General features: G+C 40.1%; 1 protein-coding gene across 1 annotated transcript in view; it reads right to left on the bottom strand.

Annotated features, from left to right (window-relative positions):
- The window catches only part of LOC311232985 (kin of IRRE-like protein 3), a gene marked incomplete at its 3' end in the record, with an annotated part of 534,465 nt that overhangs the window by 239,625 nt on the left and 280,673 nt on the right, over window positions 1-14,167 (bottom strand). Inside the window, exon 2 of the mRNA XM_084319831.1 lies at window positions 13,554-13,703. Within this exon, the coding sequence (XP_084175957.1) occupies window positions 13,554-13,703 (150 nt within the window). The remainder of the gene's footprint in view (window positions 1-13,553; window positions 13,704-14,167) is intronic.

Below are 14,167 nucleotides of genomic sequence, written 5' to 3'. Positions count from 1 at the left end.
GAAGCGTCTTTACGCGTGGATTGTGGATGTGAATTACGAGGAATCTAAATCTGTGGATTGTTGAATTGTATCACTGACTATCACACATTATTGTGATATTGTAACTGGAATTAAAATATATATAAGATATAGAGTGCGTTTGTCGGTTCATAGTAATCTGCTTGATTCACAATTCTTATGGCTTTCTCCTGCATTATGAAAATGTGGTTAGTGTTTGTTTTATATGTATCTCCATATACCTCCACACAGTAGGTTATGTATGGAACTATGAGCGAACAGTACAACAAGTGAGTTCTTGTTTAATATATATTTCATTTTATATAATATTGCAATGGTTTTGGATATTTTTCTTTTTACGTGTTTTATGTGATTTCCAGTTTAGTTTCTCGTCAATTGTCACTCCCACATATCCCTTGAAAACTTTCGGAACCATGTATTTATATAGTACATGATACCTACAGTATGCACATACAGTACAGATATCCTCATAAGTACCTATTAATTTGTATCAATTAGATACTCTTTGGGCTTGTTTTTATCTTATTCTGAAAGAGTTGAACAAATTATTTTCGCTAGTAAGATCTTATTCGATTATTCATTCCATTAAGCCTACTGCCAGCAGGCACATTTAAATAAATATAATCTGATTGATTGGGGTAATGATGGACTTAAAATTTGCCTATAGATATGCATTTAACTTGTCGGCAATATCTTCCTGTATTGTACCCATTCTGCAATCTGTTTATAAAGTTTTCAATCAATCAATCAATCAATCCTGTTAGAAAATCATGGTTTTCTGGGATCGACACTTCCCCTTTTTCAGGTAAAACGGCCACGAGCAATTATCCTGATTACTGAAGTCTGGTTTGAATTAAAGAGACAGAATCAGCCTTCGAGAAACCGAGATAGCCTGACCTCAATCATTGGGTTAATTTAAGCTGGCTAATGGGACTTTTGATCGACTTAGTTGAACCAGGTACAGGGAATGGGTCTTGTTGTGAAGGGCCAGATTAAACCGAATATATATATTTATTTATATATATATATTTAATTGTATTTGTATATTCTCTAATATTCCCTGATATCCCTTGTATATTCCTTGTACAATATGCATTGAATATCCATTCTAGCCTACTGAACATCCCATAATAGTCTCCATTCTACTATTGGTCGAGACCTTGGTGCCAGGCTGCCATACCCCTCAGACCCAGTTCAAACGTACCGCTCCACATGTACGAACAAGTCCTAGTTCCGCGTAGGAATCTGGCTACCGCACCACTAATGGGACTATTTGTTCATAGTGCGTATATATACTGCGCTACTAAAGTAGGACTTTCTTTTCAGTCCAGTTTCTTACCCTCCAATAGAGTCACAGACGTAAAGCCTCCCCGCGACGCCACGTGTGGGAGTAAGGCCAAGTTCGCCTACCATCGGTATTGAGACATCGTGTATATTAATATTTGAATAGTCATATTTGGCACTATATCGTCGAGTTGGACGTAGTCTATTAAGCTAATAATAGTCTGTTAATATATAGTGCTTCGTGCGGTGAGAATACTACCGTAGTCAGTACCCCATCGTTTCGGGCAGAGAACTGGCTGCTTACCCAGGGTGGTTGACCCCATGTGAAGCTGCACCCGAGGAGCCCCAGAGCCGACGAGCGAGTGGACCTGTATACCGGATTATTCTACCGACGACAGCCCGCCTTCCCAGGCACGGATTATGCTTTGTATACTTTGATTATTCCATGGATAAAGACCCCCGACACTGCCGTGTGTTGGAACCCCCCCCCCTGGAGAGGACGCAAGGTGAGGAGACGCTCTGCAAGACGAGGTCGCTTCACGTCTCTCCCCCGTGGACCGGAGAGAGCCGGCCCACAAAGAGTCCACCTGCTTTCATCTGTGGTCCAAGGATCGCCGGCGCATTGAACGGCACTACAGTGGGTTCACCTGGGATACCCTTGGCCGGACGAGGCAGCCGGATTCTACCCCCCCCCCCCCCCCCTCCTACTCCTGTCGGCTTACAAGCGACCGGATTAACCCCCCCTTAGTGTATCTAGTATATAATCATTAAAGTATCATTGCTGTTATTCCTTAACTATTCCAGGTCGTATATTTACCACCTGCGCCATCAGAGATTGGACATTCTCTATTGATATACCGACGAATACTCTTTGCCATAAAAGTGCATACTATTTCAATTCATAAATGTAATTAAGTGATTAAGTGCTTGCTCTACACACCATTGCTGTGTAGTAATAAACGCATACTTCGACTTCGTACATTTGTGTTGGATCCGTTTCATCTACGTGAGAGTGTTTATGATAATATATTTATGCCGTGTACTGGGTGGCCGAATATTAAGTACAAAGGTAGTGGTAGTAAGTATCATATCTAGTAATACAGTCAGGGAATTGTACCCCTCAGTTACAGGTATCTTTGCTAACAGTGTATATAGACACCATGGCCCTCATTCATCAACGTTGCATACTCACAGATATGTGCATAACCCGTGCGTACGATCATTTCTAAGCAACGTGTGGGACTTATCAAATTGAACTTGTGCTTGACTTTGTGCGTATATCTACGCACAGCTCGGAGCATGCGTACCTGGGCGCCCGGTGGTCGAATATTGAATATTGCACCGCAGAAATAAGATTCCGTGCATTAGTTTCAACAATGTATGACCCGTAATTCACTATAGTTCATTGTAAAATAGCGACATTAGTGTAATTATTGTCAAACCCTAAATAGCATGTGGAATAGGTATTTCCGAATGAATTCAGCCTGGTTCATAGCGTTATTATAGGAATACTTCTCCGGTGTGCGCTCAGATGTTTTCAGAGATATAGGGCATGTCTATTTGCAGAGAGAGAACATAATAATATTAAGTAGAGTCAGCTACCCGAGACACATTCTCCTTGATTTGTACCGCAATTTGAGACCCACATTGGAGTGTGGAGCAAAACGCAGTGTTGGATGTCTAATTTCCCCAACCCCACCAACTACATACAATATCCATATATCAATAACAGGAGGCCAAGAGAGGATTATCAGGTTACCCAACATCATCGGAGCAATATATAGACTGTACCCATGTAGCTTTCAAAGCTCCATCAATAAACAAAATCCAGTAATGTGAACGGGATTCGACTCGGTCAATGTACAGAATACTACAGATAATCTGCGATGTGCGTTTTGGCTGATAATGTGCCGGTGGCCGGAGTCTCATTCAGGCCTAATTGTATTTAATTCAATTGTAATGTTATTACTGGGGTATCTAAAACATCACTTAAATGCAGATCAGAGTTATCCACTGAAGCCATAATGACTCTGACCAGAACCACAGGCTCACGACGAGCGCACAATAGGCATTGTAGAGCGCATAGTTGGCCTGCTGAAATTGATTTAATTTCAGTCATTACAGTGCTTAATGTCGGGTCAGCTTGTCATTTATTTTTGTCAATGTGCTGGTTCTGTAGCAGGACTGGGTCAGTCAACATCCTTGGCTCCCGGCGCACCGAAGATAGTCTACACGCTCCCTCCTCCTCAGCGGAGTTGTCTGTGAACTTGGCAACTTCATTGGATTTATTTATTCTCAAGAAATATCTATAATCATACGATTAAATATTGTTTAAAATAAAACGCTAAATACTATTATTCTGTGTGTCATGTTTCCAAATAAGATTGTTCACAACGGGAAATGCTGTATACGTTGATTTAGTTGGTTAGACCTCGGTGATCAATCTCGCTCTCAGTGAAGTTTCTCAGAGTTCGCTCGGGTTAGACCATTATTTCACATCCCATGGGGGTGTTTCATGACCATATATGGATAATCATGCATGAGCATTGACGGTAAGGACAAATGGTATTTATCAATACGGAGTGTGCGTAGGACCCGTGTACGCACGGTTGTTAAATCCCGATATTTCTGTGCATACACACATTCTAAATTATGTGCTTAAGTACGAATATAGAACACTTTCTAAGAATTGTTGATTCCCCGTACCTGGCTAACTGAGTTAGCCGGATCATTTTCAGCATAGCTTGACTTAAGCCAGACATTTCCGTTCCCCGACGTCGGATTTTCTAAGTCGCTATGGTAACATATCAGAAAGTTTGAACCTGCTCCGGAGCAGGGTTTAGTTCAGTTAGCTGGATAACCTGCATGGCCACACCCTCACAAAGAAATGCAGCTCCCTTCCTGAAATAATTATCACAGTGTAGATCCCATTATACCTTTCTGAATTATGTGTTTGTGCTTCGTTTTCCTAGAGGGGGCGTTTTAAATGTAAAATAATAGACCTAAAATGCTGATACTAAATGTACTTTGTCCTAAATAATGCACGTCATAGTTATACGGACACGGCGCTCGCCAACACACACAGTTATTTTAATAACGGACTAAACGGATCATTGCAAATGTGAATCCCGCTGGGATATTTTTTATGAATGAAACCTATCGGGCGTTAGTTTAATATTCTTCGCTGTGTATTTGCTTAACGGAGCGCCCAGATTGTGTTTCATTCAAGCATATGAAGCGTCTATGCGCGGATTGTGGATATGAATTATGAGGAATCTGAATCTGTGGAGTGTTTAATTGTCAGTGTCACACGTTATTGTGATATTGTAACTGGGATTAAAATATATGAGGAGATGCGTTGTTTGATGGATTTGATGACGTGACGTGACTTGACAAATTGAATGAGCCTTTGACGTTTTTGATGAATGAATTTGAGAAAATGCATTTATCTTTTCAAGCACTGTTATCTGATGATGAACATGAGGTGTCACTGGTATAAACCAAAGGGTAATCAATTCAATGCATGTATGGATTATGTCAGAAACAGATTAAAACCTGATTAATAGTGTAACTGCAAGCCTCCCTCCAAGCCTCTCTTTGGGAACCATGTATTTATATAGTACATAATACCTAAGCACATACAGTACAGATATCCTCATAATATAATTCGTATCAATTAGATATACTATTTGGGCTTGTTTTTATCCTTATTCTGAAAGAGTTGAACTAATTATTTTCGCTAGCAAGATCTCATTCGATTATTCATTCCATTAACCCTATTGCCAGCAGGCACATTTAAATAAATATAATCTGAGTGATTGGGGTAATGAGGGATTTAAAATTAGCCTATATATTATGCATTTAACTTGTCAGCGAGGTTATTGAGCCGTACTGTATTGTACCCATTCTGCAATCTGTTAATAAAGTTTTAAATCAATCAATCAATCAATGCCGTTAGAAAATCAGGATTTCTACGATCGACACCTGCTGTCTTTTCAGGTGAGGCGGCCGCGCGCAATTATCCTGAGTATCAAGTCTGGTTCGAATTAACGAGACTGAATCAGCATTCAAGGAACAGGGAAAGCCCGGATTCAAACATCGGGTTAATTGAATCTGGATAATGGGACTTTTGATCGATTTAGTTGAACCAGGTACGGGGAATAGGGCCCAGGAAGTGCAGCACTATGTTGATAAGGCAGTAGAGCCTCCACTACTATAGTGCCCTGCGCTGCAACACAATAAACACAAGTGCGAACAAAAAACACTCATGGACCCGTCTCTCGTTGACTGGCTCGCTTGTGTTGTTCGTTGGATTCCTTTTGGATTATTTGGCTTGCCAAACAAACTATCAAAACGCGCACGGACCCGCGGTCTCTCGTTGACTGACTCACTTGTGTTGTCGTTGTGTGTCTGACTATGCATGCTTTCAAACACCTGCCCAACTCTACCTCTGATTGGCTTACCATGAAATTGTACTCAACCTCAGCCAATCGTCAGCATGTATGCGCTTGTCTCGCGCGCTGCCCACTAACCAAGGAAGGAACAAAAGTATTTCCTCTCAGCTCAGAGATCTAGTTGGTCTGATGAAAAAAACTGCTTCAATCATAGTAACGCGGCGCATTTTTTGGCAGTAACGGTAACAGCGTTATTAAGATTGGAAGAGTAATCCGTTAACTTACTCGTTACTGAAAAAAGTAACGCCGTTATTTATAACGCTGTTATTCCCATCACTGATATAGACATCATGTCTCTTTACTAAAAGTGTATATAGACAGCATGTCTCTTTACTAACAGTGTATAGACACCATGTCTCTTTATTAATGGTGTATATAGACAGCATGTCTCTGCTAACGGTGTATATATGCATAATATATCTTTGCTAAAAGGTGTATAGAGGCATCAGATCTCTTTGCTAATGGTGTATAGAGACATCATATCTCTTTGCTAGTGGTGTATAGAGGCACCATGTTTCTTTGTTATGGAGTCTGTAATTTCTGTATGTCTCTGTGAGGTATTGTTGTATGGTGCAACACGCACACGCGTATCTGTAATTGTGCTTTGTTGTTTTGTTTGGCTTACAGGGTGAGGCCGGCATTCAACTGTCTCATTGTCTTTACTCGCCTGGGCTTTCACTCCCATGCATTCAGCATACACACACATGTATTTAATTCAATCGCAAATCACAGCCTTTTATACGTAATTGCACAGGCTGACGATTAGATTAATCTCGCAGCACCACTTGACTTTGTATTAGTTTGTGGCTAAGTAGCCGGAGCTAGTGTGAGGAACAGCTACCGATCAACGTCATCATTGCCATTGGTATGATCATTGAGCTAGGGGTAAGGTTCCAAAAAAAAAGAACTATCACTTTAAGTCAAAATACTAACATACTTATAGTGTCACATAGTGACTTTCTTTGTCACACGCTATTTACGTTTTATTTACTAGTTAATATTTTCCCATTGTTTAGTCTACTCAATCAAACCCTGCAAAACAATAAAGACATCCTGGCATTTTCAGCCCACAGGTCAACAAAAGCTCCACAGTCTTTAGACTCTGAATGACTGAGCATGTCTAACTGTGTAATGGCGCTTGGAGTACTACCTTGTCTTGATTGATCGCGCACTGCATGACAAAGCTCGACCCCTACTTGACTGATCACACGCTACATGACAAAACCTGAGTTGCTCTTTGCCCACACCAGTGCCACCTTTGAGTTTCGATGCATCATGTTCTTTATTAATGAACGTAATCTCTTATTGGTTTTGTGTTTTATCGTTTGTAAGTGCACGCGGCACAGGTGGATTTTTCTGGTGTTTTCTACACAATAGCATATACATTGTACTTGAACTTGACCATTGTTGTATTTGACCAGTATACATTGGAGTGATCGATCTATGGGAAATGGAGTAATGAATGAGATTTCAAACCATTGCCTCCTCCAAGACCTGTCGCTAACATAGCCTCTCACAATGTTGGTATATAATCTAGAATAGATATCTCTTTCATTTATGACTTTTTTAAATACTGAAGTAGGGCTGGGTGGTATGGTCTAAAATGTATTGTATATCACGGTATCATTTGAAGCATAGACTGTAACGGTAGACCTATATCACAGGATATTTATTTTAAGATGTTTACAGTATACTGTACATGTTTCTGAAGGGGTAAAACACTGGTATGGCAGCTATTACTGTGAGAGTAACTGATGTCTGAGATGCAGAGACATCTTTTTTCTTTTTTCTTCTCCAGACGATTCACTGGGCATTTGCGGAGGAAGCATTATTTAGTTTTCTTCATATTCCAACACGTGTAATGTTTTTATTTATTTTTTGATCTACTTTTTTTCTCCCCATTTTTCTATTTTTCTCCCCTCCCAATTTCGTATTATCCAATTCTTCCCTCCCCTGTCTTGAACGTTACTAGACCATGCCTCCCACTGGTCGGCTGCAATGTGGACCAAGCCTTGCATCACGTGTCCCCTCCGGTACACAAGGAGGTAGCCGTTGCATCTTTTCACCTGCACAGCGCGATCTCTCAGCAGCGAGGAGTAATGCGTGGGAGGCTCACGCTGCCCCCGATGCTTCCTGATTCTGCTGCGCAGGCGCACCAACCGACCTGTAGGAGTCGCTGTCCACAACTTCCGATCCCCATCCACCGGCTTTCCCACCCCCTAATACTGCCAATTGTATTAGTATGAACGACCAGCCAAGCCGGAAGCAATGCAGAGGGCTGGGCTCGAACCCAGCCACTTAGCCGCCCACGTGTAATGTTTTTAGATGGTAGAAATAATTGCTGGTATTTCCACCCTTTGAATTGATTGCTACTTTAGAGCTGCTCTACCAGTCACAAGGTTTCCAAACAAGATCCATACCGTAGCGCAAATTCATACTGTGTATGTTCTGATACCATTTATACCATCCACCCCTATACTGAAGCCTATTTTAATAAATTCACATTTCCTGTCATAAGCTAGAACAGATTGACTTGCGTCTGACTCTTTTTTAGGTACACAACTATACTGCTAGTAAGAGATCATATGGCAAGCTCTTTTGGTGTTAGCAACACCACATTTGAACTTTAAAAAATCAATGTCCAAATAATTAGAAGAGACCAATACAAATTGTTTGCGTCTTGCATCAATCAAATGCTAAAATCATGTGACCCTTGATAAATGGTACAACCGTCATTCATGTTTTGCTATAGAGAAATCCGTTTTTGATCGGGATGTTCAATATCAAGCCCAAAGTAGTAATTTAGGTCTACTGCTCACTGGGTCAGGCATTACAACGTTATGGAATAGCATGTCCTATCAGGAACAATTAACACCGCCTCTTCAAGCTGTGGTCCAATGCCAAAAATTATGACAGTGAGTCAGGCATGATTTGATCAGTTGCAGTAATGATGCAAAATCATCAAATGACATCATCAAACATTTTATAAAAAAGTAATGAATGCCAGAAAATGTGTTAATTAATAGAGGCCTCACACTGAATGCTTGTGTAGTTATCTTTCTTCCAGTATTGCAGCCTGTAACCATTAGGTAAAGACAGGGGCAATCTCCGGTAATGGAAATAAGTAAAAACTAGACTGTTGTGGTCCTTTAAGCCAGTGGTTCCCAAAGTGGGGGTTGCGACGCCTAGGGGAGTCGCGAGCCGCCATGGGGGATCACCAGATGATTAAAAAAAAAAGAAAAAATACCTTTTTTTCTTTAAATTTGTTGTAATGCAGTCAGGCCACTAAACTTAGAAGGCCAGTGTTTCTAGTTGCAGCGGCGCAATAGTTAGATAACCTAGGTGGGGAACAACCAGGAGATCACTGCAACTCACACAAGTTGAAGAACTCTCTCTCTCTCTCTCTCTCTCTATCTCTCTCTCTCTCTCATCTCTCTCTTCTCTCTCTCTCTCTCTCTCTCTCTCTCTCTCTCTCTCTCTCTCTCTCTCTCTCTCTATCTCTCTCTATCTCTCTCTCTCTCTCTCTCTCTCTCTCTCTCTTCTCTCTCTCATCTCTCTCTTGCTCACACACACACACACACACAAAGGGAGGCGGGACCCTTACAAAAAACAAAAATCCATCAAAATCAGTGTTGTTGCTAATCATTGTCACATGCTAGCCTGTAATAATCCCCCCCAGAAAAATCTACTTTGCATTTGATATATTGCAAATATATGCCATCACACACACTGGCATTTAAAGGGTTAGAATTATATATATTAAATGAATATGTGGTGTTATGATCAGGGCTGAAGTTGAATAAAAGATTTATGAAAGAAAAAGTGGTAAATTATTTCAAATTATTTCAACATATAGTAATATATTTTTATGGCGTTTTTGAAGAGGACAATTTTGTCCCTTATGTAAGAGTATATTTTATCAATCTGACATTACAAAAAAACAGAAAATCCATCAAAATCAGTGTTGTTGCTAATCATATGCTAGCCTTTTTTTTAACCATAATTTGTGATGCCATCGCAAACACTGGCATTTAAAGGGTACAAATAAAACAATTCCTGCACCAGAATGCAGGAAATTAAGTCTTTGTAACAACAAATTTCCTGGTGGAGACCCCCAGACCCCCCGCTTAAAAAGTGGCCTGACTGGGGCTATATTTCGCACTATATTTCCTGGCCTGAATGATTTCCCCAGTCCGGCCCTGGTTAAAAGCCTCCAATGCTTATTAGTGTGTGTGCGTTTGAACGTTTGCATGTTTCAACCATACATTTCAATTTATAAAAAAAATTATTATAATACAAAATTACAAATTAAAAAAATTAATTATAATTTAAATGTTTAAAAAAAAATGTTTACCTCCTATAATAGTGGGGGTCGTGGCTCTCTGTCACTGTTATTTCGGGGGTCGCAGCCTGAAAACTTTGGGAACCCCTGCTTTAAGCAATATGATCTCTGGTTTAACATCCAGTCCTATTGTTCATTATGTTTATTTTCCACTCATGTGAATCCTACTGTGAAAAGGACAGTTTTCCACTGTAAATGGTCAGGTACAGTTAATGTAACTATATAATCACTGTGTGTGATTCCCATATAGGAAGTGCATATTATAATTAATAGTGATCTAGTCAAACATCCATTGCTCCATAGCAGTCATCAGCTACTGTGACAACTTTTCTCACCACAAGCTAAGGTTGGAGGTTTTCAATTACCAGCAGATAATTGACTGATAATATATGGAAAAACTCACAAGACAATACCGCCAAGAGTGAGATAATGAACTAGGAGAAAATGATGGACAGACAGTAAACGTCCTCACAAAGACTGCAGAAAAGAAAAAACATGACGATGACAAGGGGATGTGATAGTGCTACGCACCTAATGAGAAGTTAGGCTTTATTGGGCTATCCTATAGAAAAAAGCTCAACCCAAGCTCAAACTATCTCAACCCATACAAAACATTGCTTTAGTAAAACTACATTATTCTTGTGTTTCTCTTCTCGTATGCACCAAATACTATAGTATTGATATAGTGAATACCTATAATATTGTAGCGACCCTGAGTTTGGGGGTCATTGGTCAGCCAAGCTGTCACTCAGCACTCCGCCATCTCGGGCTTGCACTGACGCTATTGGTCGTTTAAGCCGCGGGGTGACGGAGGCTGGAGTGCAGGGGCTGGCCTCGGCCAAAGGTATAAGACGGTGTGGCAGCCAGTGTGCTCGCTCTCTGGTTAGTTAACAGCACTATGGGAAGTTCAGAGGCAATTGTTGAACATGATGAGAGGTGATGCACCCAGGTTATGCGCTGTAACCCAGAGACTGTAATAAAGTACAAGTGAGAACTAACCCCCCTGAGTCGGTGAGTCGTCAATATCTTTAAAGTAAAGCCACAGGAATACTGCCGTTGTAGTGATTCACCTTACATTTCAATATTCCACTATATGAATATGGTACTACTATGAACAAGCCCAGCAGTTTGTGATACCTTGGTAATTGGTAACAGATTTTTACAGATTATGAAAGTACATGTAAGCTTTCAAATTATGTGTCATACATTGAAATATGCTTATTTGAATCTAGTTAACCTCTTAAGCCCTAAGAAAATTCGCCTAAAAATACATACCTAAGTAAATGAAAGATTGCTCCACTTCTACAAGGCCATGTGCATGTTCTTGGTATCTAGGGACATCTATGGATCTCAGGGAATGTATTACCATTGTCAGAAATATTGTGTCTGTTACTAGGCTTGAGTAAATTGTAATGAACCAAAGAAGAAGATACATTTGACATTTTTTATTCTTATTTTCTTCATCTTTGACGGTCAATAACACCATGCTAACATTGACCAGAGAGAATGAGCTCATTCAGTACGGCATCTACAAAATAACCTGTAAATCATCTGCCCTTCATTCATTTGCTTAGATTTTTAGTACACTTGATGCCAATAAGTGTTTTTCACTTTTGGTCAATGTGAGCATGGTGTTATTCACCGTCAAAGATGGAAACATAAATAAATCATAATAATTTATATTCTCCTTTGGTTCATTACAATTTACTCTAGCATAGTAACAGACACATTATTTCTGATACTGGGAATACATTCACTGAGGTCCATATACAGGTGCAGCTCAATAAATTAGAATATCGTGGAAAAGTCTATATATTTCGCTGTATTGATGCAGTCATTTGTGCAAAAGGAGCCCCAACCAAGTACTGAGTGAACATACATGAACATACTTTTCAGAAGGCCGACATTTCTATATACAAAAGAAAAATACATCTATTTTAAATGTCTTATTGGTGATACAGAATTTTGGGCTTTCATGAGCTTTAAGACATAATCATCTAAATTAAAACAAATAAAGGCTTGAAATATTTCACTTTGTGTCTAATGAATCGATAATCTACGAGAGATTCGCTTTTTGAATTGAATTACTGAAATAAAATAACTTTTCCACGATATTCTAATTTATCGAGCTACACCTGTATGTCCCTAGATTCCGAGAACATGCAGGGAATGTATTCCCAGTGTCAGAAATATTGTGTCTGTTACTAGGCTTGGGTAAATTGTGATGAAACAAAGGAGAATATAAATTCAGATTTGTCTTTGCATTTTGACAGTGAATAACAACACATGCTAAACATGACCAGACATGGAAAAACTGAGCTTGTTCAGCACCTTCTTGAGACCATGTGTACAAAATATCTAAGGAAATGAATAACGGGAAGATGATTAAACAGAAGGTTTTGTAGATACAGATACAGAAATAGTACTCCCATCCGGACCAATGCTATTTGAAATATTATTATATAATATAGAATATCAGGCCTATAAATGACCTTATTATAGCCAACTTGCACATCTATGGATCAGGCCAAATCTACTCTTTCCAATGCCAGAGTTCAATTTGGATTTCGTATCACCAGGCGTGCAGGAAGAACCGAGAATGAAATCTACTGTATGTACAGTTCCATTCTTATAATGGATATGGCTCCGCCATTTTGGATCGGATTGCAACAGGGATTGTTGCTAAATGTTCACAGAAGGTAGACACACTAACTGCGCTCCAATCTATTCCAATAAGGATCAGTTTTGTGGTAGATAATCCTGAGAAATAAGAGAAATAAAAAATAATAATCAGGAAGTAATTTGCTTGCAGGAAGCTGTAATCGGCTGAGAAAGGTAGTTTTTAGAAATGCCAACGCCTCTGGATGCCCTATCCTCATAGGACTACAAAACCTTTAGCGACGCTAATTCAAAATGGAAGATATTCGCTAAATTATAAACACATTCCATAAACTAAAATCTCACTTATAACACGTTACCCTATTTGTAAACAAACGTATTGTTGAAAATATACACTATGACTGCTGTTTTGACAGGATTATGGTATTTACTCTTGGATACATTTGAATTTTTACGGACGGACGGACGGACGGATGGACGGATAGACAGACAGACAGACAGACAGACAGACAGACAGACAGACAGACATACAGACAGACAGACAGACAGACAGACAGACAGACAGACAGACAGACAGACAGACAGACAGACAGACAGACAGACATACAGACATACAGACAGACAGACAGACAGACAGACAGACAGACAGACAGACAGACAGACAGACAGACAGACAGACAGACATACAGACAGACAGACAGACAGACAGACAGACATGCAGACAGACAGACAGACAGACATGCCGGCATACAGACAGACAGACATACAGACAGACAGACAGACAGACAGACAGACAGACAGACAGACAGACAGACAGACAGACAGACAGACATTACCTGAGATATCCCGGTTGACTCCCAGTGCCATGCCGTCCCGGAGCCATAGCACCATGCCGTGGTAGCCGGGGATCGAGCAAGGAAGGGTCACCGGCTGGCCGGCCACCACCACCAGGTCAGTGGGCTGCTGGGTGAACACAGCCCCACTCCCTGCAGCGCAAACACAGACAATTCATCTCATTAGCTCAACACAATGTGTACAGTACGACATCATAGACCCCGTTTGTTTGATTAGACAAATCCACCCGCTTCAGAGAAGCAGACTGTGACTTGTCACTTTTAATTATCAGCCCAATGAAATACAACAAAACTGGTGAAAAAGATTACAGTAATTATTTAGATTACTCTTACAATGGTATTTAGTCTAAATACATCAGATATGATATGGATAAATACTACAGTATGTGATAGCTATGCTACAAGGAAAAAGGAAAAGGCAAAACCTTGTGTAAGTGGGTCTGATAGCTTATCTGTGTCTGTAGAGTACCGTATTCTGTGTCTGGAGTTTAACATATTCTATCTCAACACACTGCACTGTAGGTTATCTAGAGGAGTATTAAAGGGGACGATATAACTTACAATAGGCCAACCAATTAATGGGGATATTGTATTAT

This window comes from Notolepis coatsorum (genome assembly GCF_963971535.1).
Source record: "Notolepis coatsorum genome assembly, chromosome: 8".
Taxonomy (NCBI): Eukaryota; Metazoa; Chordata; class Actinopteri; order Aulopiformes; family Paralepididae; genus Notolepis; species Notolepis coatsorum.
This window is presented reverse-complemented; position numbering and strand designations above follow the sequence as displayed.